At 41.2% G+C, this 27,345-nt stretch overlaps 2 protein-coding genes across 17 annotated transcripts in view; one reads left to right on the top strand and one right to left on the bottom strand.

Annotated features, from left to right (window-relative positions):
* The window catches only part of unm_hu7910 (un-named hu7910), a 44,430-nt gene extending 37,243 nt beyond the window's left edge, over positions 1–7,187 (bottom strand). For 4 of the 15 annotated variants that reach the window (XM_005468108.4, XM_005468110.4, XM_005468112.4 and 1 more), the window contains exons 1-3: positions 3,870–4,064; positions 3,573–3,757; positions 332–514 (exon numbers count right to left, since the gene is read on the bottom strand). In XM_005468108.4, the coding sequence (XP_005468165.1) occupies positions 332–514; positions 3,573–3,741 (352 nt within the window). In that variant the 5' untranslated portion in view covers positions 3,742–3,757; positions 3,870–4,064. Of the gene's footprint in view, positions 1–331; positions 515–3,572; positions 3,758–3,869; positions 4,265–6,928 lie in introns of those variants that run through there. The other 11 variants (XM_019353559.2, XM_019353561.2, XM_019353560.2 and 8 more) reach the window with 10 other exon arrangements.
* Positions 7,188–10,451: 3,264 nt separating this feature from the next.
* LOC100701940 (zinc finger protein 729) lies at positions 10,452–26,915 on the top strand. 2 transcript variants are annotated; one of them, XM_025910514.1, is made up of 4 exons: positions 10,452–10,602; positions 20,197–20,352; positions 22,827–24,524; positions 24,773–26,915. In XM_025910514.1, the coding sequence occupies exons 2-4, from the start codon at positions 20,335–20,337 to the stop codon at positions 25,688–25,690; spliced, it is 2,634 nt and encodes an 877-aa protein (XP_025766299.1). In that variant the 5' UTR covers positions 10,452–10,602; positions 20,197–20,334; the 3' UTR covers positions 25,691–26,915. The 2 variants fall into 2 exon arrangements, with proteins under 2 accessions (XP_025766299.1, XP_005468163.1); XM_005468106.4 differs by having other exon boundaries at positions 10,452–10,655.
* Positions 26,916–27,345: the final 430 nt, after the last annotated feature.

The following is a 27,345-nucleotide window of genomic DNA, read 5'->3' as shown; positions in this document are numbered from 1 at the left end:
GAAGTAATGTGTGGGGCGCCCACACGTTGAGCATTTCACCCGAGCTCACTTTTATAATCACAGGATAATCTGCATGTCATCTTCATTCAGGAGGAAGCTTAAAATGAGGTATATGAAATGCTGAATGTCTGCTTTACTTCTGCAAAACAACCACAAGTGATGCATGTTAACCACTTCTCTCTTTCTGCCAGAAAACAATCCCGCGCTGGTTTTAGCTGTTCAAAGTCTGCACCCCTTCAAAATAAAAGCTTCAGGAAATTGGGCACTGAATCAATCATGCATCTGGTTCCATTAAATTACACCATGTTATCATGCCCGCCCTCCAACTTACCGATGACGGTGTCGTAGTCAACGATGTTGAAGTAGACCACGGCCACAGAGCTCCAGACTCCCAGCAGACCCAGGACCACAAACCAGGTGAACACAGAGTACTTTGGGCCTCCACCTGCATCTCCTCCGCCTCCTCCCTCTGTCCTCTTTCCATTTTTGCTCTCCACCGGCACCGTCTTCCCCTCTGCAGGTGTGAAAAGCTGATGTTAATACCAAAACGACTGCACTGGTGTCAGTAACCAGTTTGAGAAACATTTATTTCTTCTTCGAACTTGTTAACCGAGGCACGATCGCGCCTGCTGCCAGATTTAGATCAGTAGTTAACGTGTTGACAGCAACATACTCGGTGTATCGCATTGCACTTGGTGTCACCCACAGACAGACAATATCACACAGCTCAGAGCTTTGCTGTTGAAGAATAAAGTGAAATCTGAGGCATTGCGTCACGTCTTTATTTCAAACCGTCGCAGAGAGGACGACAGCACGCAGGTTTAAATCTGCACAACTGAAAATAAAAATGTTATCGTGCAATAAGCTTTGTGTATTTCACAAAATGCATGCAAACTTTTATCGTCACAGCACGAGCTGAAGAACAATACTGGTGCCGATTGATCGACAAACAAAATCCAATGACTGGAGCAGGCGTAAAACCTGATGGCAGCTTTATCATAATTTCAAACATGTGGACATCTCCTGTACTCCTGAAGGTATGAGGCTCAAAAACACTGAAAACATTTATTTATGAAATTAACAAAAAAAACAAAACAAAACATGAAACTTAAACAGCAAACAGAGAAAAATATTTTTTTATTTACAAAATGACCAGAAAAATAAGGACCATGCACACACTTCTACGAGATAGAAGTGTGTGCATGTGCACCAGTATCCGTGCACCAGTCTTGCTTACCTGCACAGGTAATCAAGCATATTAATGTGTTATGAAATCAGTAACCAGCAACAGGCTGAAGCTGGGTGATCAGATTTAAGCCCTCTTTAGTGACTAAGGTTCAGACTTAATGGACTGAGGCGTCATGTTTCCAGCTGGTTTTCCTCAGGACAGATTTGGCACATTGTCTTACTATTTTAAGTGCTTTGGGAAAACGAGGAGACCGAGTGGGAGAGCGAGACAGGAAGTACAGGCAGAGAGCACTATGACGTGATGAAACTGTAGGTCGGAGTGTCGGCTGAAGGAAAACTTCTGGTGAAAGACTGAAAGTCCAGGAAAAATAAAGAGGGAACAGAGAGAGGGGCAACATGGCTCCACAAAGAGCAACCCGACCCAGGAATAGAGCGAGAGTCAATATGACCCCAACAGAGAGAGAGAGAGAGATGACAACAGCTGTTTCAGGACTGAACAGGCTGCAGATAAAGAACAGCTGTCTGCTTTTGTACTGCCTGAAAATGTCACTAAGAACACTCCTGAAATAGCCTGAGCCCGTGTTAAACACGTGTGCGGTTAAAACACCTCAAGTGTCTCTAACAGCACTAAAGACTATAGAAAGCAGCAGTTAATGACAGCAGTGATGAAAAAAGCATCACCCCGGTCCTGATATGGCTGATAAACCAGCTTTTTAACACCCGTCAGTGTTTGTGGGTTTCATCATACATGAAGCTCACCTGGTTCAGGCACCAGGACGAAGAACTGTTAAAGCTTTAGAGTTTAAAGAGCAAAGGTTAAGGTTATGTAAGGCTGCGTCCACACTAATACGTTTTGGTTTGAAAACGCATCTTTTTCTCTCCGTTTTGGCCTCCCGTCCACACTGAGACGGCGTTTGCAGAAACGTTTTGAAAACGCTCTCCATAGCGGATACATTTGAAAACGCCGTTTTCGCGTTGCAGTGTGGACAATGAACCCAGAGCCTTTTCGAAAACAATGACACATTTTAGTCATGTGATGCATTCATGTGACCAATTAAACTAAGATAGCGGAGAGCATTATACAGCAGTTGTTTGGTTTGACAGCCCTATTAAAGATTCATATCAGTCTGTACGTGCTCGAGATAGCTTTTTTTCAAATTCTTTAATTCTCACTCGCTTTTGCAACTTTGTACTTTTGTGTTACTCGCAGCAACAACTCCACCTCATTGTTAGTCCATTTAAAAAACTCGGTGATTTCAAAGAGATGTTTCAAAGAGCCGGAAAGTAAATAAACGGCAGACAGAAATGAGGCAGGCCGAATCTTCTTGCGCAGTACTGGAACGTAAGCGCTTCAGTCGTTTCAATGTGGACGCACAACTCTGTGAAAACGACTGAAAATGCTAGTGTGGAGGCGGAGCGTTTTCAGAAGAAAACGCCGTTTGTCAAATTTATCCGGGCTAGTGTGGACGTAGCCAAAGTCATCAAAGCAGCCACGGCGCCCCCAGTGGGACAACTTGCAGGGAGTTTAAGTAAATGATTGCTGGTTCAATTCTAGCCGGAGACACAAATCCCCTTCGTGTAACCAAGCACTGCTACAGCACAGCAAATAGCAGCTTCCTCTATCCAAGTAAGGGATGGACATTTACTCATGACCGTCACACACCTCTCTCAGGGTGGGAACGTGGACTTTACAGCCCAGTAAATCATCCTCATCACTGCTGACCTGACGTCCCACAATCCCGAGAAACTCAAGCAAACTTAGGTCACTTTGGGTTTCAAGTACTTTGTCTGAGTTACTGGGAATTTACACTTTGGATGGAAATTCAATCCACAGCTATGCAGCGACCACCTACCCTGCACCGTAACCTTCATCAACGTGTAACTGCAAATCGGGGCGATGCAACAACTGCGATTTTATGATTCCTATAAAAAAAAAAAAAAGATCACTGTACCTGCTGGAAGCCTACAGAGAAACAGCTTTGCTCCTGTGAAAAGTCTGCTTAAACTTAAAGGAAACCTGATGTTAAAAATTTTGGATTAGACGCGACGATGACGTTTAATCTGAATACCGACCCCAACAAACTGATGCTGAGACACATTCGCTTCACACCAAAATCACCACAAGCCTTCACAGCATCACCAGGTTTCATCTTGGCAGCTTTTATTGTGAAAAGCTGCCACAGGATGTAGCCGAGTTTGTGTTAAAAGCATGCTGCACACCATACAAGGTGAAATCACACAAAACTCTGACCTTCTAAGAAGTGTTCCAAACCGGGCCAATCCATGCCTGTCCTACCTGTCTCACGCCTCCTAAACGAGCCAAACCCGACCAGGTGAGAGCCAAACCTAAACTGAACCAAACCTCATGCATGCATCAGTCCTACCTGTCTCCTGCACCAGAGGCTGCGTTTCATCCTCTAACAGCGGCTCCACCTCCTCTTCAGTGTACATCACCTCCTCCACCTCCTCCTCTTCCTCAGCGTGGATCTCCTCTACATGAGCTGCACCAGGAGAGGAGGTGTAGGAGGTGCCGTAGTGGCGGTATCGCTCCATGGGCGGACGCACCACACTAAACCAGCATCAAAAACATTAAAAACAGAAAGTGAAACTCCTTCACGCACGAGATGAAACTGACCTGCAGGACAAAACCTGAAGATGTTACAGACCGAAGATTAACGCACCAAAACTATCTCAGTCTTCTCAAAAAGACGACGGCGTGCTTGAAGAAAACAACGCAAAAAAGCAGCTTTAAAAGTTCAAGGAGGAAGTCAACGAAGTGACAGAAGGAGATAAGAACAATCCGAAAGAAGAAAGTCTCTAAACGACCGATCATCAAAAAGCTTCAGCGACTCTCAGCGTCTCCGAGAAAAGACAAAGAGTGAAGGAGCTCCTCCTCCTCTTCCTCCCAGCAGCACAGGGATTGTGACGGGCTGCTGAACCTGATCCACACTATTATTAGAGCTGACAAACCCTGCGACGCTGGGTGAGAGATGCCAGAGAGGACAGAATAGCCCTCGCATAACCTTGACACTCGCATTTCTGGACTCTCTCAGCTGTTGGCCGTGTCACCTGAAATAAAGCAGCGTTTCAGAAATAATCAGCAGGTAGTACGCCACGCCAGAAAAAACCAAGGTGCTGTACTGGTCCTGAACCACAGCAGGGAACCAATGAAAACAGCCCTGAGAGAGCGCTTTACACAGCTGTTGGGGCTCTGAGTGAAGTGGGTGTTAATGGTGGATAACACCCCCCATAAGTGTGGCAGTTTCACAAGTACAGCACGTTTTTCCCCTAAATACAAATATTTTTGGATGATCTGTTTTAAACACGAGATCCGAGAATACAAACGGCAGTTCAAGCGCTCGCGATGGTTCAAACACAAGAGTAACAACGGTATCAGCAGGTATGACCCACAGGTTCAGGCTCCGGACGACCAGAGGTCAGAGGTCAATGTACGGTCCGACTCAGACTGACAACGTTTACTCTCGAGGTCTTTATGGACCAAACGCATAAAACGGGTCAAATAATTTCATGTGTTAAAAATCTTTTTCTGCTCTTAATGCATCGCCAACAGCGTAATTTAATAGGGCGAATTTGAGGCACATAATTTTTTGGGATCATGCTCGATTTTTCATATTTAATAAACAGATCTGACCAATCAGATCACTGCGTTTGGTGCTCGTGACTCGAAGCGCCTACTGGTACTGAATATACAACGAAATGGAAATAGCATAATAGTGTAATTTTGCAGACTAAGAGAGAGAACAAGTGTGATAGTGGTGCACTGATGAGCACAGCTTATCTTTCCAATAGTGGACGCTGACTCGGCTGCCTGTATAAAAACCAACCTGTGTCATTTTACAGTAAAATTGCTGCCCTTCAGCAACTATATCACTATTTGTGGAGCAATTTCTGGAATTGCCAACTTGATTCTAATGAACTGATAGCAGAGCAACTCAGCTGTATTACCCTTTTATCTCTACCTCGACCCACCGAAGTCGCTTTGAAGACAACAACTGACTGTGAGTGGTCCCGTCTCCTTAACAACAACACTGGAAGCTGATTGGAAATCACAACAATTTTGTTTGTGGTCTCCAACCACTTTTTAAACAGCCTGAACAAGTACATCAAAAGCCAGCTGTTCCGGGTGGTTTTATATTCACCCAAGATTTCCTCATAGTGGTCGGAAAATTATTCCCAGTGCTCATATCACAGGTTTACAAGCTCGCACCAGCATGGAGGGTTACACATGATGTTTGGGACGTTTGACACATGAAAAATAAAGAGGCTCTAGTAACACATACGTGTGTGTGTGTGTGTGTGTGTGTGTGTGTGTGTGTGTGTGTGTGTGTGTGCGCATGTGGGGTGGGGGATGGGGGCACTCTTTATGGTTTGTGAAAAAAAGCAAACTTCCTGTTTGTATTAACAACCATGAAAAGGCTCCTCTGGTCTTAGAGTACCTCATTACAGCCAGTTCTGCTTTTACGTGACAAGATCCTAACGATCCATCACTCGTCACTGTGTGTGTGTTTATGTGTGTGTGTGTGTGTGTGTGTGTGTGTGTGTGTGTGTATGTGTGTGTGTGTGTGTGTGTGTGTCAGAGTTGTGTGTGCACACAGTCACGGATGTCAAACGGTTGTTATTCTTGCTCTCACCTGATCTAACAGATGTTTGCATGTGTTGTTACAAATGGAAAGCATGTCTGAGAGAAACGTGGAGGTAACACTGTTAAATGTTTAAAAGCTAAAATTTTCAGCAGCAGCAGTGAGCACTTTGTAACACCCAACAATGACAGAAACATCAACATTTATCTTTGATGTGAAATTATATGTGTTTGTATTTCAGGTTTTTTGGGGACCCTGTTTAAAGACCTCAGACTGTCTCATGAATGTCAGTGAAAGCATGATTCGTGTGTTTTTGCCCTTTAAATTAATTACAGATTGCAGTGAGGAATAACCCGGTGCTTTATATCGGGCTTATAAATGTGTAAATAATGAGCGGGGCCAGTAAACTCCCGCACAGATAACAGAGATAACATGAACCCCTCACTGCTGACTGGGAGAAAGTTAGCTGCCGTTAGCAGGCTGTTATTGATGGGGGCTAGGTTAGCTTAGCGTCATTTCCACGGCCACTTTCATGTTACCGATGGGCAATGAAGCTATAATCACACAGAGCATGCCGGGATTTATCAGTGAGGTTAAACTGGGAGTCTGCTTTATTGTGTTCATTTAGCAGAACTAGCAGAGAAAGGGGCGAAACCAGTCCCGCGTCTTGTATCGCGAGAACATCCAACCAGACTCCATTGAAAATTCTTCCAATCGATTATGCATTTGTTTAGAGACGGCGCTACAAGTTATAAACATAAAATACGACATCTGCGGGAATATGTAAAAAATACTTCTTCACTCGGCTTCAGTAAAATACAGTAATTGTGATTCGTTTATTACAATTAGATATTTAACAGCGTGTTAGAGACGCTTCAGGACGCCAAAGGGCGCACTTTGCGCTGTTGGAACCACGGGAGTTCTACCTCCGAAAGTAGGAGTCTACGTTATATTTTGTATCAGTGTGTTAGCCGCATCGAAGAACTAATCTTATGGATTAAAAATATATTCTCGCTTTTGATGTACTACACGCGATCCTTTCCAAAGACTGAAAATAGCTATAAACTGCAGAATGTTAAACGGAAGTCTGAATTAGAGACACTCAGGCGGGAGAACCCAGTCAGATAAAGGGTACGTACCTTTTTTTGAGGGGTTTCTGGAATTCTTTCTCTGCGCCATTGCTTCGTAAAGTATCCGATGTTTGTTTCAGTCAAGCAGCGATGAGGTGACTCTCTAACCTGGCCGTGGTTGTCGCGGTGAAAGCTCCTGTTCGCTTTCTGCTCTCCGCTCTGCGCGATGGAGCGACGCGTTCACCAAAAATCACGTCCTCACTTGGATACCAGCAAAGCCAAAGTCCATGGTAACCGTGATTGGCTTAGTAGTTCACAAATCAGAGCTGCCTAATGAGTGTGTGGGTGGGGCAACAGGCGGTTTCTTGTGTTTTCTCACCAATCAGATTCCTGCGCTGCTTCCCAGTGTCGTTCCTCCCTCTGGAGAGGAGCAAAAACGTGGCAGAAGAGGGAGAGGAGTTTTAAACATCGGGGGCGGAAGGCCATAACTAATGGGGGTTTTAATAACCTTTATTGATAGCGTTGATACGGTTTAAAGTTAACATTGGAATAAAGCAGGTTTTAAATTAGATCATATGAACCAAAACGCGATGAAGTAAATAAAATACTTTCATTAACTTTTAGGAAACTGCATTTCTTGTTGTTTGATTAATTATTTTATGGTCTATATAAATAGCCCACTCAGACCTGAAGTAATGGTCTATTATTGATTTAGGGTTATAAATGAAACAAGTGGTGCAGACAAACTACGCTGAGGGAGCAGAAATTAAAAAACAAATGCACCAGAAATCTCCACAAAACTCCCAGAAACCCTCCACCTCTGCTGAGAGGTTCTTTCATGGCACAATAACGTTTCTCCTGTTTGTGATGCTAAAACTTCTCACAGTCAGTCACTGGAAACTCTCTTAGTTCACCTCTTATTGCAGAATATAAACAGACCCAGTTAATAATACAACAATTGTTTCATAGAAGGTGGGGGAGCAAGCTGGCATGTAGTAAATGTGATTGTCCACTAGATGGAGACAAACACAGAGGAACACTGGGCCCTATCGCTGCAGCTGAGTAAAGAGAACCTTTAACTTTTAATAGTACACTGATAGTTCTGCCTATCATAAACAGGTGCAGCTCTACAGTGCATCAATTCCAGCCTAAAGTCTGGCCATGCTCCCCAAGAATGACTGATATCTGCCATGCAGTGGGGAAAAAAATAAATAAATAAGTGGTGCAGTGGTTACATCAGGGAGAGTTTAAGTCCATCTGTGTCCCTATGTGGCTTCTCTACAGGAACCCGGGCTTCCTCCCACAGTTCTGAGACATCCATGAGGATGAATGTTTGTCTGTCTTACACGTGTCAGACATACAGCAGAACTTATGAGCCGATGCACACATAAACACTGGTTAAAGGCTTGTTTTGTTCAACCATTATTCTTCAGCTGGACACATCGAAACAGAGTTTGAAGATGTTCAGAAGATAAATTTGGAGGACAATGAAATTCTTTCCTCAGTATCAAAGAAGTCAGACTTCTGTTGTTGTACCATCAGGCTTTTTCCACATCCTAGACCAGGGGTCTGCAACCTTTAACACCCAAAGAGCCATTCGTACCCGGTTTCCACGCAAAAGAAAACACTGGGAGCCGCAAATACTTTTTGACATCTAAAATGAAGATAACACTGTATATATTGTGTTTTATCTTTATGCTTTGTGTGAACAACTAAGGTGTGTTGCTTATGAAATCCATGAAGTGCTACAGAGAAAATTAAATTATATTTATGTAATCAACACATTTTGAACTCTTAAAGAAATATAACAAAAGCAAAGACACCCAGCTGAACTAAAATGATCCATGTAGCAAACAAAAACTGTTGTCAGCCGCCACCCTTATATCGCCTTTGGGCTGTTGGAGCCTTGACCTGACTCTTAAAAAATAATTGGAAAAAAGCTCTATGCTGCTGAAAAATGAAAAATAGATATTTGCAAAATTCTGCCTAATTATGTATTTTACCTGGTTAATGCGTGCGGCGGGGCGTGGTTTGCGGCGCCGCTGCAGGGGAGGCGGACGCACCTGAGCGACACCCGCAATCACGCCTCGCTGCCTTTACGTCTGCGCTATCTGTGCTGTTGTGTTGGTGGTGGTGTATGTCGGGCTGTGAGCTGAAAAGCTACAGCCGGCTGTATGCGTACAGCAACCGTGTGTGAAAAGAAAAGTGTCCAATAAAGAGATGCTCAAAAGCATGCTCATGGAAACATCGTCGGGTCTGCCGTGATTTGTTTACAATGGGACTTCTGCTCCTGAGCCTCTGCGCACAGAGTCCGCAAATCGGGGCTGTACGAAGTCAGTTTACGCAGGACTGTAAGCTGTCATCTGTCAGGCGTGAACGGTGTTTGTCTTTAACATAGTTCACGGAGAACAGCTGCTGACATAATGTGGATCCGAAGATCCATAATTGGCCTACCTGGGGTTGAAAGTCTCGATAAATGCACGGCGTTTCGGCGGGTATACCGGCTTCCGCGAGTGTGACGCTTATTTTGAGCGATGAAAAAATAATAGAATATAATTTTATTTTTATATTTCAAAATCACAATAATCTTCCAATTTAGAACTCCGAGTTAAAAAGAACTAACATAAATAAAATACACTTCAGCTAAATGCTTCTAATTTATTTGCCCAAACCACGCGGAGCCGCACTTTAAGGACTAAAGAGTTCCGGAACCTGCGGTTGCCGACCCCTGTCCTAGAAGAAAACATCCTCCTAACTGCAAATGTTCAAAGGCTGCTGGCTCATATCAATCAATCAATCATGAGTCAATCATCAATCAGTTGTGGTTAGTGAAATCCATGACGCTGTTGCATGGTGGGGCAGCAGGTTGAGGGTCGCAGATGCCAACAGACTAAATAAACTGATCCACAAGGCCAGTAATGTTGTGGCGATGGAGCTGGACTCCGTTAGGGTGGTGTCTGAGAGGTGGATGTTGTCCAAGATTAAGACAATACTGGGCAATACCTCCCACCCACTCCATGATGTACTGGGAAGCAACAGGAGCACGTTCAGTGGGAGACTGAGATTATCAAAAAGCACCACTGACCAACACAGGAAATCATTCCTGCCTGTGGCCATCTCCCTGCACAACTCCTCCATCTAACACACTGTAAACACTGCAATAGTTACACCCTTTTCTACACAGTAATATTGCTGCCAATATTCTTGATATTTATTTATAATCACCTCTGTCAATCCTATTATGGAGTGATTTGTGTATATATTGTGCTATTTCTTAAATCTGTAACATGTTATATGGTTAAATAGTCTAGCCTGTTTTTCTTACTGTTTCTGTACTGGAGCAACTGTAACTCACATAATTTTCCTTAAAGGATGCTGATTCTGATTCTGAAATTGCAAATAAAACATTTTACAAACTTCAAAGAAAAATAATTTAAGTAATCAATTATACTTTAATTAATTAGCTACTTAATTACTTCCATTTTGAATTAGTTAATGACATATGTTTAATTAATTGTTAAATGATGTAATAATTTGAATTATTTGGGCCCTCCATAGCTCACGGAGGCTCGTTTATTGCTTCGCACTCCAGACCAGCAGGTGGCGATGATGCGGATCTGAGGTGGTGGAACAACAGAAGTAAAGTCAGACAAGAAGAAGGAGCAGCTGCAGAAAAAGGAGGATAAAAATTGAAGATCCGCTTCAGCACAGCCGTCCGGCCTTACCCAAGACTTCCAGCCCCGGTTTGTAGCCTGAGCTCGTCCGGAGGAAACCACCGCGTTTGCGCCAGCCTGAGGTTAGCCCGCTATGTCCCGGACGCTCATTAGGCGCGTGCGGGGGCAGCTGACGTGATACCTGAAGCTGACACGTGTTAGACAGGCTGGTGGAGACAACGCGAGCCTACTGCTCCACATGAAAGTGTCTCCACCACAGCCTGAAAACACGAATTTAGACTCGCAGTCAAAGTTTAAGTGTTGACGTGAAGTACTCATTAAACACAGTTCTATCTGTGATAATATTGTTCATTTTAATGTTGCAGCTGCAGATGGTTTGAATGAATTCCCCTCTGCTGCAGCATCATGTAGATTTCTATTTGAACATCTGTAAAATAAGAAGGAAATAAAACTTTAAAGTACAATGTTTGCATATTAACAAGTACATCCAAAGTTTACTTCAATAAAGTACTTGAGTAAATCATATTGAATCAAATTGTAGTGCAGAGAAAAGTTGAACAGTTTTGTGTGGATCTGATATTTGCTATTTCATTGCCTTTAACTTTTTTTCTCAAATAATCCAAATTTCACCTGCAAAGAGACGGTTTTACCTGCTTTTATGGAGAAACTTCCTCATGTGTGTTCAGCAGATTCTTCTTCAGGTGGTTTTTATAAAGCAGTTATAAAAGTTCATGAAATTCCAGCTCACATCCCCAGGTTAATTCAATTCAATTCAAAATGTATTTGTATAGCACATTTAAAAGGAACAGAGTTAACCAAAGTGCTTCACAACTGGTTAAGAACAAGAAAAAACAATAGAGAAACAAATACAGATAAATGAGAAGACAATAAATTAACATTAAAAACATAAAACAGGCCTGATGGTACTCAAACTGAACTTGAATTAAAAGCCAAAGTAAAAAGTGAGTTTTAAGACGCGATTTAAAAGACTGAATAGACTCTGAAGTACGAATCTCCTCTGGCAGATTATTCCAGAGTCTGGGTGCTGCTACTGCGAAGGCCCGACCTCCTCTATGCTTCAATCGAGACCTTGGTTGTGCTACGAGCATCTGGCTAGACGATCTCAGTGCTCTTTTGGGGTCATACATATTGAGGAGTTCGTTTAAATAACTGGGCGCTATATTATTTAAAACTTTAAAATTAAGTAAAAGAATCTTAAAATCAATATGATACTTTACAGGGAGCCAGTGTAGGTTTGCTAAAACTGGAGTTATGTGTTCATACATTCTAAGACCTGTTAAAAAACATGCAGCAGCATAACTGCAAGCGATGGAGAGATGAGTGTTGGAGACCCAAATAGAGGGAACTGCAGTAGCCAGTCAAGAGGTGATGAAGGCATGAATAAGTGTTTCTAGGTCTCTTGGGGGAAGATGAGGCTTAGCTTTGGCAGTTTCACGTAACTGATAAAAACTTGTTTTCACATGTGTGGACACTTGCTTCTCTAATTTAAAGGAGCCATCTAAAAACACTCCGAGATTCCTTACAGTGAGAGAAAGATGAGAAGCAAGAGGACCGAGGGTATCAGCTAACTTGTTCAAAGGGGCGTGAGTTCCAAAAACCGTAACTTCAGTTTTATTTTCTTTTAGCGTAAGAAAATTCTGTGTTAACCAGTCTTTAACATCATGTAAACAGTTAAGCAAAGGCTGCACTGGGAGAGAGAGACGTCCAGTTTCAAGGGGAAGTAAATTTTGATTTCATCAGCATAACAATGAAAGGGAATGTTGTATTTCCTAAAAATAGATCCCAAAGGCAGGAGTCAAATCTAAACAGACTAAAACACAGAGCAACCTGAGTCGATAGTTAAAAGAAGACCATTGAAATCTCGTAAAAGCGCAGTCACAGTACCAATGATGGGAATAATGGCGTTACAAGTAACGGCGTTACTAATGGCGTTGACAGGCACAACACCTGGGGTCCGTTCTTCGTACCTCGCTTACTACATCCAAGATCAAATCATCGCGCTAACTTTGAGCTCGCTAATCCGGTTCTCCGAACACACCTGTTGTTGACGATTAGTATAGCTGGATGAAGTAATCTGAGATCACTGGGTGGCTTAAAAGGGGCTACGCATCGATAGTAGAAACATTGATCGGCAACCCTGTGATTGGTCGGCGAAGATGTCGAAGGAGCGCGCTCAGTATTTCACGGCAGCAGAGCAAGAACTCTTGATTGAGGGATATCAGGAGTTTCAGAGTTTAATTAAAACGCAGGGGAACACTGCAAAGGCTGCAAAAGCAAGGAGAGAGGGCTGGCAGAAAGTTGCTGACAAATTAAACTCGTAAGTGATCCATGATATTACATTATATCATGTGATATTATTTCATTCCACATTATATTATATTACATCATATCCTCTTTCACATTAGAGCCACAACAGGACCCACTAGAACATGGGAACAAGTAAAAGTGAAATATAAGAATATTCCACAGAATGGTAATATTTATCACTTATATTGCTTTTAGTCTATGACAAGAGACCCTGAAATAACCTGTTTGTTTGTTTATAACAGCAACCAAGAAAAGGGCAGAGCAAATAAAGACAGGTGGTGGTCCTGCACCCCCTCGTCACACCCCTTTTTGTACTGTGACATTTATTGACATTGTGGGGTTTTTTGTGTGTAGTTTGACATAACACTCCATCACTTTTACCTGTTCCCATGCAAGGGGTGACTGAAGCATGCACAGTAAGTCGGGAGTAAGTATATACAGTACAGTAAGTATATATATATATAGAGAGAGAGAGAGAGAGAGAGAGAGAGAGAGAGAGAGAGAAAGTAAATAATACCCTCACGGGAGAATCGATATCTCTCTATGAGCACACCGTCGCGCTGAGCTAAAGGATCCTGTCTATCCCGCAATATACGCTAAATTCTGTAAACTCTCCTTATCAATCTTGCACCTTCCTTGCTCGCGTACAAACGGACAGGACATGGCTGCGACAGACTTCCCAAATCCACCTTCGCTTTTATAGTCGTGGTCTCTCATCTTGATTGCACGTAGTAATTTACTATTACTACTCTAAAATATGAATTACATCTGAAATAATCAAATACATGTAATAGAATGATTAATAGTACATTTCCCTTTTTTTCGGAAATGACCTGTATGTATCTGTATGACATCAATAAAAGAATCAAATGCTGCATTATCTTTAGTTACATTGATAATATTTATTTATGGTAAAACAGTGGCGAAATATCGCTGTTGCTTTCATATAAATGCAGCGGACATACCTGAGAGGCCGCGATCTAATCCTGTTTACATAAAGTAAACCTGCTCCCGAGCAGGTTTACGCTTACGGATCTGTTGCTATGACAGCAAGTCCCAGATGAGCTTCGGAGAACCGAACGATCCAAGATCACGCGAAATCGTCAACATTCAAATCCGGCTAACTTACTTAGCGAGGTACGAAGAACGGACCCCTGGAGCTCAGGGGGCAAAACAATCGCATGAGTGCTGCTGTTTGACTGAGGAAGAATAAAGGAGTCGTGGTAAGTCAATCACATGACCACTTAAAGACAAAGCAACAATGTGATATATACCAGTTTTTAAATTGTGCTGATAGGCCACGTAAAACCAGAGTCATGATAAACAAGATATACGCGGCGTTTTTCCCTCAATAGTTTCATCACGTTTGCTGTCTAATGACAGCGCAGCGAGCACTCTCTGCTTATGAGCAAAAAATAAAAAACAAAACATAAAACAGCCCGTTCGTGTTGGTGGAAAAATGCACCATGTCGACCAATCAAAAATGATACAGCAACATGACATTTGGTTGTTTAGGAAGAGGGAGAAGTTTTAGGAGTGACAATGAGAGAGCGAGAGAGAGAGAGCGAGTTTTGAGATGTGAGATTTGTGACGTTTAGCGTGTTTGGAGTGTGTAGTTAATGTGTTGTCTTGTGTAGTTAGTGTGTAGTGTTGTGGATAGTTTTGTGTTGTGTGTCAGAACAATGAGGCGACTGCTGTCTCCAGGTAGAAACAGCAGTGATACACCTGCTGCTGTCAGACCTGCAGGTATCAGGCTGTGATGTTCTCCTTTATAGTGGACAGAAATTATTGTTTTGGAGTGGCACAAATAATTTGTGGCATCTTATTGAAGAACAGCTGATTGTTCTGTTAATAGTTTGAAATGGTTATTTTAAAAAAGGGTAAAAGGTAAATGGATGCAAATAACTTTGTTGTTTGCAAAACTTGTGCATAGGATTTTAAAATTGACGATTTATATTTGGATTTAAAGTTATGAAATATGATTCATTAAACATGTTTGTGGTTGTTACAGTAAAATATAACTTTTCTACTCTGATTTTATGGTTTTTGTCTGATTTTAGATCAATTGTGTTAATACAGTATGTCAACATGAAAACATAACTGTAAATTCAGACACGTGAGGTTGTGCTGAAAAGAATGATACCAAACAAGGCAAAGTAAATAGTTTTTAAAGGTAAAATGTGGAGAGAAAATCAAAAGTAGTTAAAAATGGCCAATTATACCCTGGACCCCAGAGGGTTAGAGGTTTTTTAAGTAACGCAATAGTTAATTTTCAAGTAATTAATTACTTTTAGAATATTGTAACTCAGTTACTTTTTTGAAGACGTAACTAGTAACTATGACTAATTACTTTTTCAAAGTAACTTGCCCAACACTGCTCAGTACTGTGATCTTAAGGTTGAGATTTTTTTCAATGAAGTGATTAAAAACCCCAACAGACTAAAAAACTCTGTTGTCCCACACACCATCAGACTGTTTAACTCCTCACTGGAGGGAAGAGGAAACGGGGACAAAGGAGGGCGGGAACAACTGAGCTGTAGTGCAATATTTGTTTTTTTTTTTTATATTCGACTGTGCAATAATCACTGTGCAATCTACTCACTCAAATGTGCAATCCTATTTATCCATATTATATATTATGTATTTATTAGGGGTGCAACGATACACAAAATTCATGATTTGATATTTTTTCGATACAAAAAAATGTTCACGCCTTTTTAATTTGTCATTTATTAAAATATTTTAACTCAAAAGTACAGTTTTTAAATGTAATGTTGCTGAAACAACAAAATAATTAAAAAATAAAATAAATCTATCTGATCGAGAAATCCCTCATCTTTGGAAAACAGGGTTTATTACAGAGAAATGGCTCTTTCCAAAATAAAAGCTATACTATACGCTTCTTCTGGGCTATATTCTCAGCAGCATATTAAACATATCAGGTCCCCATAAGGAGAATCATGTGCTGACGGCTGTCTAAATGACTCGGGTAAAGTTTGTAGCATGCGTGCTTGTTGTGTTTGTCTGCTTCCACTCGTCTTTGCACTAGGATGATGTCGGCGTAAATGTGCAGTCATATTCGTTGTGTTCCCCCTAGTGCAGTCAGAGTTAATCTCATTAAAATGACGTTAACGCCATAACGCGGCAAATCTCCGTTAACGAGTTACCGCGGATCGCCCGTGTGTGGGGCTGGACGGCGTCAACACGTTAACGAGCTAACTGCGCTAATGCACTAGTTCCCACCAATTGAGCATTGCGTGGCACATCCAACATACTGTTTTACTTTTGTCCATGACGCGCTGACCATCAGGGTCATGCTTCACATGAAAACCAAGACAGTTCCAAAGGCCGGATCTGAATGAGGGTGGCGTTGAGGGAGTTGCCATGTTGCAACGAGCTTAACTTCTGTCTCGCTAGCTTGCGCTGCGCTCAGTGGATCTGCATTCGACAGTGCAGCCTAGGCGGAGTAGTCGAACGCAGATCCACTGAGCGCTCAACACAGACAGCATCGTCAGAAGAAAAGTTGATAAAATAAATAAAAATTTTTGTATTGTTTGATACATATGCGTATCGGTCCGATACTGACCTAAATTACTGGATCGGATATCGGAGGGAAATAAAAAATGTAATCCGATCCATTAAATATCAAAAAAACACCTCACAAAACTTGCAACACGGAGCAACTCGGCTCATAACCGTAGCACGTGGGAGCAGTGTGCTCACGTGATTGAGCGGCTGTGTGTATTTGTAGCCTCGCTACCAAACCAGCATTTCATCTCCGAGGAAGTTATCCCAGAGAGAAGTAAAGCAAGTGTGTAAGTTCATCTCTGAATGTTTGTAAAGCGTTCCCACGTTAAGCTTAACAACGGATACTGAATAAGGAGCGACTGCCTCTCTCCCTCCCCCTCCTGCTGCTACTTCAATCATGAAACTGATCAATGATCAGCTGATCGGCTTTTCTGTCGCGAGTCCGTCTCTCTTCTTTGTTTTTGGTCCACTTTGCACCAGAAAGAGGAAACCAGCGGCTGAACAACAGCAGCACGTTTAAGCTTGATAAGCTGTTGTTAGAATGTATTTAATATTACTTTCTACACCAGGATCCTTTTCTACGTAGCTGACGGCTGTTAAGTCTAATATACCCTAGTAAGCTATAGTACTTTTTCCTTTGGGAAGGTACCATCTGTGCAGTCTGCAGTTCTGTAGAAGAAAGATGTTGAATCTAGGGGTGGGCGATATATAAACGATATACGATAGAAACGATATCAATTTGGCCAGCAATAGAGATTTTGACTATACCGCTCTATCGTGATAGCGCATGTTGATGATGTCATCAAGCTGCGCCTGTTTTGGTCGAAAGCATCGCAGCGGCTACAACCATTATCAACTGCAAATTATACCGGGCGACAGTCATAGCAAAGAGACGAAGCACTTTTGAAATATGGGGAAAGCCAAAAACTGCGCTTCCTCCACTTCCGTAACATTGATTCATTAATATTGAATTCTCTCACAACTGCTCTATTCCCATGTTGTTGCAGTATATTAATAACTAACCTTGTATTGTGGATGAATAATCTCAGTTGTTCTCCTGACTGAAGTTTAGCCCGTGTATAGCATCCTGCTATGCCTGCAGTTATGCGATTTGTCCCTGACCACCAGAATCCGTCACGTTAACTTTTATCGAGTGGTATAAAGTTAGCTTTCATCCTCCAGCTTCACTGTGCTAATGCTATGCTAACACAGCTGTGTCGCTAGCGATCACGTAGCACATCATTATATACCAGCTAGCCCAACTTCAGTAACCCTGCAAACGTCACTGCTGTTTAGTTTTCTGTCTTCATTTATGTTGGAAGTGATAGCAGAGCTGTACGTTTTAATTAGTTTCAAAAATCTCTCAGTCAGAACATGGTATGTCATGCTTAGGTGTAAACTAGCGAGCTAACTTCCTGTTAACTTGTAACTCCGTTAAATTTAATAAATTCTGTTTTCATGGATGCCTGGATGTTAAACTTGTTACACCTGGTAAAGCAGCAACGTTGATGATTTTATTAAAGATGAAAGAATTTAGACCGTTTTTAACTCTTAGTGTTCGTTTGACTTTGGGAGCTGAAGAAGACGGAGTTTTGGACCCAGATTGCTCCGCGAAGCTCCTCGCTACGGCAGCTGTATTGAGCTGACAATCCATCAAGCAGTGCGGCTTACCAAAGTTGTACTAAAAAATTTTTTAACAGATTTCTTCACGCCCAAATCGGTTCGAGGTCAGTAAACACAACCAGAATTGATACATAAGGCACACTCTCAATTTTTGAGAAAATTAAAGGATTTTAAGTGTGCCTTATAGTGTGGAAAATACATTATGCAGAAGAAAAGAATATATCACAATATATATCGTGACCGCACATGCTTCAAATTATACCGCGATATGGATTTTAGGCCATATTGCCCAGCTCTAGTTGAATCTATTTAATTATTCTTGAAAAATAATTTATTTCTGTGCATTTTTTTTCACACTGCATCAAATTAAAGTTGATTACATCGATTAAGCATCATGAGGTGGAGGGTGGGGGGTGGTTCCCTATTTTTTTTTTTGCTGGGAGTTTGCAACCCTATTAGTTAGGTTGCTTAATATTTCAATTCAATTCAATTCAATTCAATTTTATTTATATAGCGCCAAATCACAACAAAAGTCGCCTCAAGGCGCTAAGTACTCTTTAAAATACCAGAATAGGAAGGATGGAGCAGGTTTAAGTTTATTAGATTGATCAGTGTTGCTGAACTATGAAATATTTTGGGTGCAGTGTATTTTTTACATACAGGTATAACAGAATAGCTTTAGTGTTGTTGTTTATTTAAACTTGAGTATGAACTTATACAAAATGCAGCAAGATATTAAAAAACAGTTTTATTGATTAAAAAACACACTATATCAGATTCATATCGGTATCGGCAGATATCCAAATTTATGATATCTGTATCGGACATAAAAAAGTGGTATCGTGCCATCTCTAGTTTATATATGTGTTTATATGGTGTATTTATGCTTATATCCTTACTCTCATTCCCCGTATTGTATCTGTAACATGCAACTTCTGTTGGTGCTGTGCTATTGGAAACTGAATTTCCCAGAGGAACCCACCCGAAGGATTAATAAAGCTTCATCTCATCTAATCTAAAAAGTTTTCACAAGGTGCAAAGGAAGCCTCCATAGAACAGTGGCACAGGGGTTAATCACAGAATTAAAAATATTAAAAAGAACTCGGGGCTTATGCCTGTTGGTAGAAATTACACCGGATAGGAAAGCAGATTTTGCAGCTTTAACAGTTTTCTGATATTGGGGCGATCGTGGCGGGAGTTGGGAGTTCGTCTTGTAATCGGAAGGTTGCCGGTTCGAGCCCCGGCTTGGACAGTCTTGGTCGTTGTGTCCTTGGGCAAGACACTTCACCCGTTCCCAGATACAGATGCAATAATCTATAAATGTTCGTGCCATAAATGCAGAAATGTGCAAACAGTAAAAAAAAGTGCATCTAAGAAACTAAGTATGAGGCAAAGTTATGTTTTGGAGTTAATGTAATTTAAAAAAGTAAACTTTATTCTGTGTTCTTACATGTGAAGTGATATATGAGCGTTTTGAGCTCATTTGACCTTTTTTGTTTTAATTTTGTTGATCGTGGCTGACGGCTCGTAAAAATCAGAAATCCAACATCTGAAATGTGTCGATGAAGCATTGAAGCTCAGGCTGCTTTGATAACGGCCTTCATCTCATGTTTGTGGGTCGGCTGTGTCTCCTCGTCCTCTTTGTGGCAGCGGAGCACAGTAATAAACAGTTAGCGGGTCTTTTGGGCGTAGTTCTGTGTGCAGGTGCTCAGACCTGATGGAAAAGCTCTTCAGCAGCGGGAGGTGTTCTCAAAACTCCTGGTAGACACAGAGTTGACTATGGACCAACCGCCATCAACAGCAGCAGCTAGCATGGTGCCTCAAATCATCACAGACCGCAGAAACTTCACCGTGTGCATCACACCTCCCCTCTCCCTCCAGACTCTGGGATCGTTATTCATAAATGCTGAATTTATTTCTATCTGAAAAGGGGACCGAGCCACAGTCCAGGTCTTTTTCTTGGGTGTATCCATATACTGCATATGCTGTTTACTCAAACCCAACATCAGATGTTATCGTAATCTGAGATTCTGGGCTCTGTAGATCAAAATCTTTAAAATACAATGAAAATAAATCACGATCCTGAGATGAAGGAGTGCATTTTTACTCACCGTGTTCAGAGTCTCTGCAGTGACGAACACATTCTTTATCATCTAAAGACTTTTATGTCATGTTTACGTTTAGGATTGAATCCTGAATCTACGAGATAAAGGGTGGAGTCGAAATCTGAAAACACAGACGGAGGCTGATGTGATGTTTGGTGGGATGAAGACGATCTGAGGAAGAGGAGCTTTGTCCTCCTTCAGCCGCTGCAGAGGAACAATGGGCTCTTCAAAGAAGGTGAGGAGTACACCTCAGTGTCAGTGATATGCTCTGACACAAAACTGTTGATGATAGCGGATTTTTACAAAATTTGTAGTTTAAGTGTTTTAATAGTCGAAGCCAAAGATGGAGCGCAGCTCACTGTTTCATCATAAACAGTGTGTGTGTGGTGTGTATGTATGACGTGATGGCTACAAATAACAGGTAAATCCAAAGACTTTGTGTTTGTAAAAAATATTTGCACAAGTTACACATTTCTTTGTTGTCTGCTTACAGATACAAAGCAAAAAAACTACGTGTAAAACTCTGTGCTTAGCTTCCCTGACTGTGTGTGAGTTTCAACTTATGAGTACGAATCTTGTTGATTGTTCAATGTCATGTCAAACGCAAATTTTACAATCCAATCAGAGAACAGATGAGTTTTGCTGTCGGAGGGGTGTTTTACTGAGCTTCAGGTCCTTCAGGTCCTTCATCACAACGAAGGAAAACAGTCTGTGTGTGTCTGAGTTCGGTGATTAGTGTGTCACAGGTTTATGTGCTTACACAGAGACCTCCAGAGCCTTTTCAACGGCTCTGTGGACCTCAGGGGGAAGGCAGTGTTGTGGAAATGACACACTCTTCACTAGTCGAGATAGTTTCATAATGAAAGAAAGCTTTGTATGTGTTGTTTCCTATTGAACATTTGAACATAATACAACAGAAACTGTTGTAGAGGATATAAAGTCAGAGATATACATGTTTTGAAATGACAAGGAGCAGGTGCATCTAGTACACGTAGTGCTGCTGCAAAAATATGACAGAGTGCAGCAGCCAGTGCAGGAATTTTGGATCCTTCACTCTTGGTTAGTACAGTGAGTGCAGTGACGCCACATCTGTTGTGAATGGGCCTTTATGCTGCGCACTGTGACTCACAGCCATGGTCCCTGGTCAGTCCTGACTTTGTGTTAAAGTAATACAAAAGTAGTAAAGGTATTTCTGACCACTGATATACCACAACTTTATCCTTTCAACAGCCCTATGGGATATTTATATAGAGATCCTCCAGCTTCAAACTGTATTACCCTTCCAGGACCTGAGGCTCAGTAAAGCACCTCTCCAACAGCCAAACCCAAAGATTGGGTAAAAATTTGTACTTGTTGAAACTCACACACAGCCAGGAAACCTGAGCGCAGAGTTTTACACGTAGTTTTTTGCTGTAACCAGGCCTTAACAAAAAAAATTGTAACTTGTGTAAATATTTTTTACAAACACAAATCTTTTTTACACACACACAAATTCTCATCTGTAGATGCACAAACATAAAATGTTCAGATATTTTGGTTTACAAGGTTACAAAACTCAGTTCACAAATACGCATTTGATTTACAAGTGCAAAATATTTATGACCACAATTTGAGCCCATACACTCGCAGCATTTTTTTCTTCCTATGCAACCATCTGAACTTTGATACTTCAAATTTTCAGGAACTATAAATAATTTCACTGCATCATTATTATTTTCATTTATGTAGTTTGAAAACAAGCAAACCGCACGATGGACGATTTGGACTTCACAGAGCAGGGCAATATGGCCAAAAATATTTATCACAATATATATTAGAAAATTTGCGATAAGGACAATTATATTGTCCGTTATATCGAGACAAAATACTTTACAACTCCACAACTTTATTAGTGCAAAAATCCCCATCAACGTATTTTCACTTAAACAAGCAGCTGTTTTTTATGTGCATTAAAGTTAAATAAAAAATTAACAGTGCAAATGCAAATTCCTTGCTGACAGTTTAACCAAAAGGCATTTCCAGTGGAAATTGGACATATCCTCAGCATAACCATGTATAATGTCCACAAAACTTAAAAAGAGGTTATACACACACAATACGGTAATATTATGTTGAAGCACAGTGAGTATCACTCCACGAGGCTCCTGCCTACGGTAGCCGTAATGCTCCGACAATCCATCAAGCGGTGCGGCTTCGTAGCTCAGCAAAGTCGTACTAAAACATTTGACAGATTTTTGAGCGCCGTGTACCACATAAAATCGGTTCGGTAATAATGACGGCCCGCTTGCATGCTCTACAAAAAATTGTGCTTTGGTGTGTATCTGACGGATGAAAGCCAAACCAGTTAGACACCAATGAAGTTGCATCATTTTTACAAACCAATTGTGGTTCATCTGTTTCATTTAACGATCCGCTTTCGCCCTTCTCATTCTCCGTTGCCACCATGCTTTTTCTGCCATCTACGTATGAAAACAAAGGCACTGCACATCCGCGTTTTACCCATATTCTATTGCGATATTTCATTTTCTTATCATTGCCTAACATTATAATGGTATTATCGTGAACTGTATGATATGGCCCAGCCCTAATCACACAATATGTCACAAAGATGGGTCTCACCTTTTCTCATGAGAGAACAATGTGGTTTAAGGTTGACTATGAATACTTTGCACTCACTATCTCTACTCCTGTATCTGTTTGTTGTTGCAGAAATGTAAAAGACAAAGCAAAGTGAGAACTCAGCGATCCCAGGATGATAAGGCTTCCCCAGCAACAAACAAAGACAAATCACACCCCTGCGAAGAATGTGGAAAGACTTTTCCCACTGCAAAACAGCTCAGAAACCACCAACGCATCCACTCTGGAGTGAAACCCTTCAACTGTGAGCACTGTGAAAAGGCTTTTATCACAGCAGCAGCTCTAAGATGTCACACACGTATTCACACTGGAGAAAAACCCTTCAGCTGTGACCAGTGTCAAAAGACTTTTCGTCACACATCTGCCCTCACGGTACACAAGCGCACCCACACTGGAGAAAAACCATATCCCTGTGATCAATGTGAGAAAGCTTTCCCAGTTTTATATGCTTTAAAAGAACACCAGAACACCCACAGTGGAAGGAGACCGCACTCCTGTGGCCAGTGTGGAAAGTCATTTAATCATATAGCAGCCTTGGGAAGACACCTGCGCATCCACACTGGAGAGAAGCCGTACACCTGTGAGGAGTGTGGCAAGTCCTTCAGTGTACTCAGCTACCTGAAGGTACATAAGAGAGCTCACACTGGAGAAAAAAGGTTCTGGTGTGATGAGTGTGGGAAAGGATTCACAAAACAAAATAGTCTCAGAGAACACCAGAACAGCCATACTGGGAAAAAACAACATTCCTGTGACCAGTGTGGAAAAGCTTTCTGTTGGACAGCTAGCCTCAAAACACATAAGAAAATACATGAAAATGTGAAACAGTACCTGTGTGAGATATGTGGAAAAGCTTTCCTCTTGAAAGGAAATCTAAAGCAACACAGTAAACTTCATACAAGGGAGAAGCGTTACTCTTGTGACCAGTGCGAGGAAGCTTTCACTTCATCAGCTGAGCTCAGAAGGCACCAGCGAGTCCACTTTGGTGATAAAGTATACTGCTGTGATAAGTGTGAGAAAGGATTCACACAGTCCAGCAACCTCAAAATTCATCTACGCACTCACACTGGAGAAAAACCATACAAGTGTACACAGTGTGAAAGAGCTTATGCCGAAAAACGTAGCTTAGCAGTGCACCTAGTTGCCCACTCTGGAGTGAAACTACACTCCTGTGATGAATGTGGGAAGGAGTTTGCTCAATTGGCATACCTGAAGAGGCATGAGCTCGTTCACAGTGGAGTGAAGGCACACAGCTGTGAGCTGTGTGGAAAGGCTTTTGTCAGCAAGAGTAACTTAAAAAACCATCAACACAGGCATACTGGAGTGAAACCATACAAGTGTGATAAGTGTGGGAAAGCTTTTTCCTCCAAGCAAGTCTTAACTCTCCATCAGCATACGCACTCTGGACTCAAGCCATATCGCTGCGACCTTTGTGGAAAAAACTTCAGCCAGAAAGTGACCCTGAAAAGACACCAACGAATGCACACGGGAGAGGATCTGTACTGCTGTGAAGTATGTGGTAGATGTTTTCCTTTGTATTCAGGATTAGAAGGCCACAAAGTTACACACACAGGGGAGAAACCGCATCGCTGTGAACAGTGTGGGAAAGCTTACGGCCATTATCGCAGCCTAATAATCCACAAACGAGACCACACTGGGGAGAGACCAGTCAAATGTGACCAGTGTGGTATGCGTTTTAAAAGTTCCAGCTCTCTGTGGCACCATCGACAGATTCACAAAGGAAAGAAACCAATCAAGTGCCATCACTGTCAGGTATTTGAAATGGATTTCAAGAAATGTTTTCTGAAATCTTTTTTTCATATCATATTGTTTTAAGTATTTTAGACATTAGACAGTAAGTGCGGAGTCAGTGTGTTAGATGTGAGAAGTAAATACCTCAGATCTCAGACTGTAACTGATTATGCAGCTTTTTATTAGCTCATTATTCACTGTAATTTATAAACTGTAATTTATAAAATTTATAAATTTGTTTTCCTTATAACCTTTGGTAATTGTTTTAGAAATGGAGCAGCACATATGGCTCAAACCCTCGCCGCTGTCAGCACTGTGGCAATAAACCATACCGCTGCATCCAGTGTGGAAGCACTTTCAGCCAGCTGTTAACCTTAAGAAGACACCAGAACATGCACACTGGACACAGACTGAACTATTGCAAAGAATGTGGGAGAGGCTTCCCAACACTGGGTCTATTAAAATGCCACAAAATTGTCCACAGTGGGGTTAAAGGTCATGTCTGTGATGTCTGTGGGTCATCATTCACCAACGCAGGTAGTCTCCGAAGACACAAACGAATTCACACAGGGGAGAAACCATTCAAATGTCGACATTGTGAGAAAAGTTTCACATCCTCAGGTCATCGCACGCTTCATGAACGTGGTCACACTGGAGAAAGACCATACTCCTGTGACGAGTGTGGGAAAAGCTTCAGACATTCAAGATCTTACCGCTTACATCACCTCATCCACACCAAAGAGATAATAATTCCTTGTGAAGTTTGTGGAAAGATATTCAACTCCCTGTCTTCATTTGAGTACCACGAACGTACCCACACTGGGGAGAAACCTTTTAAGTGCAAACACTGTGGCAAATCCTTTATTTCAGCATCTATGCGCGCACGACATGCACATGTTCACGACAAAGAGCAACAGTATGACTGTGACCAGTGCGACAAGAGTTTCAGGACTCACAATTCCTACACCATTCACAAGCGTAGCCACATTGCAAATAAGCAGTTTTATTGTTACCAGTGCCCAAAAATATTTGCTTCATCGCGAGCTCTGTGGAAACATCAGGTCAAACATGCTGAGCAGAAATCATTTCCTTCACTGGATAAAAGGAAGAGCCTCAAAGCATCTAACCAGACTTATGGTCTCAGACTTAAAACCCTCGAAATCAGGCTGCACAGAATCCAGATATAGATTCCTGAGATTTTAGTTAGTGTCACATTTTGTGTACTGTCTTAACTTTCAGTACCTTTAAAGTTCGGTAGCAGTACAACAAAATGGTACATTAGATTATCCATTGTTTGATGACCTTATTGGTCTCCTTGTGCAGTGGTGCTAGTTTCTCTATAGGCCCTGAGAAAACCAGTAAAAATGTAGAGTAAAAAAGTGGTTTAGACATTGAAATTATAAAAAAAATATTGTTAAAAAGGGTAAATAAGCAAATTAAATTACCTCCAGGACTATAAGGGGACTTGAGCCTAAATGAAGGAAACACTTGGGCCTTTGTTAATGTTGCATGTTCCATTAGCTCAGTCAGTCAAATTTTAGACAGAATGTTTTGGTTTGGTTAGATTCAAAATTAGTCCACACAAGTTCTTATTAGATAAAACTGTTCAAACTGGAAAGTGGAAACAGTCTGAAAAAATTTACCAGTGCTAGAATTTTTCAAACCAGCAACTGCCAGTCAGTGGAAATGGAGTATTTGCATATGTTTAATACACTTCCTCTGGGTGGTTATAAAAGTTTTAGTTGCATACTTTTAATTTAGTTTTTGTTTTTTATGTTCTTTGTCAACACTTCCTTTGGATTTTAGCAACATTTGAACATTGGTAAGGGTGATTCAAGTGTGAGTCTCCATAATCGCATTATTTTCATCACCATTGTTGCCTCAGACCACAGCATTGTGGTTTAGCTGTCAGAAATTGTATTATTTGTGAACCTTTCTTGTTTTGCTACTCAGAATTTGTAAAGAAGATAAGACTTAACCTTTTGTAGGGGACTGAAAAAAATGAAAAGTATTATTATTATTATTATTTTACTTCTCTGACTTTTTCTCTCAAGATTTTTGGTTCAATAAGTGTGGTTCGTCATCTCGTAAGGTTGTTGAGGAAATTTACTGACCATTTGAATGCAGTTCTGAATGAAAAAAATACTGGTTCGTCAGAGAACATTCCACTTAATGATTATTTGCCAGCTTTTTTGTGTAGTTATTATTTTTTTGCATTAGTAACTAAGAAATTCCTAAAGTTCACTGGGAAGTGTTCGTCTCAAGTCAGCCGGTTGATTGTTGAAGGTTAAACTAGCTTTTTATTAGAAAAGAGCACTGTATTCAACTTTTTTGTTCATCTAAATATTAAACGTTATCTGTTAGATGTTCATGTGGTAAACACTTCAAATAAAAAGGTTCTTAACAAACGTCTCAACAGTTCTGAGTTTCCGTCTCACTCGCCCCCCTCCTGCTGAATCTGAAGGAGATCTCTGACATGGATTCATTTCCTGTCTTTATTTGCAACCTCTGATATCACCGTTAGTGTTTTGCTTGTCATTTATTGAATTAGTTAATATTCAATCTGTCATAAGTCAGTCAGTGACTGTAGTATCGATTCAGTATTAGTAGTATTAGTAATACTGACGGTTATTATCACCGTTCCTCTTCCCCGCTGTTTTTCTTTCCCTACCTCTCTTTCTTTCTCCCTTTTCTTTCCCCCAGTCATGTCTGTCCTGTGTGTAGCAAGTGAAAATAAAATGAAATAAACAATAAAAACAAATGTCAATCAAATGGACCAATATGGCAAGGCCGGGATGGAATATTTGGTAAAGTAAATCCGTTGGGCATCTGTCTTTGCCTT

Source organism: Oreochromis niloticus, linkage group LG9 (genome assembly GCF_001858045.2).
Source record: "Oreochromis niloticus isolate F11D_XX linkage group LG9, O_niloticus_UMD_NMBU, whole genome shotgun sequence".
Classification (NCBI taxonomy): domain Eukaryota; kingdom Metazoa; phylum Chordata; class Actinopteri; order Cichliformes; family Cichlidae; genus Oreochromis; species Oreochromis niloticus.
The sequence above is the reverse complement of the archived record's forward strand: the minus strand, read 5'-3'. Positions and strand labels throughout refer to the sequence as shown.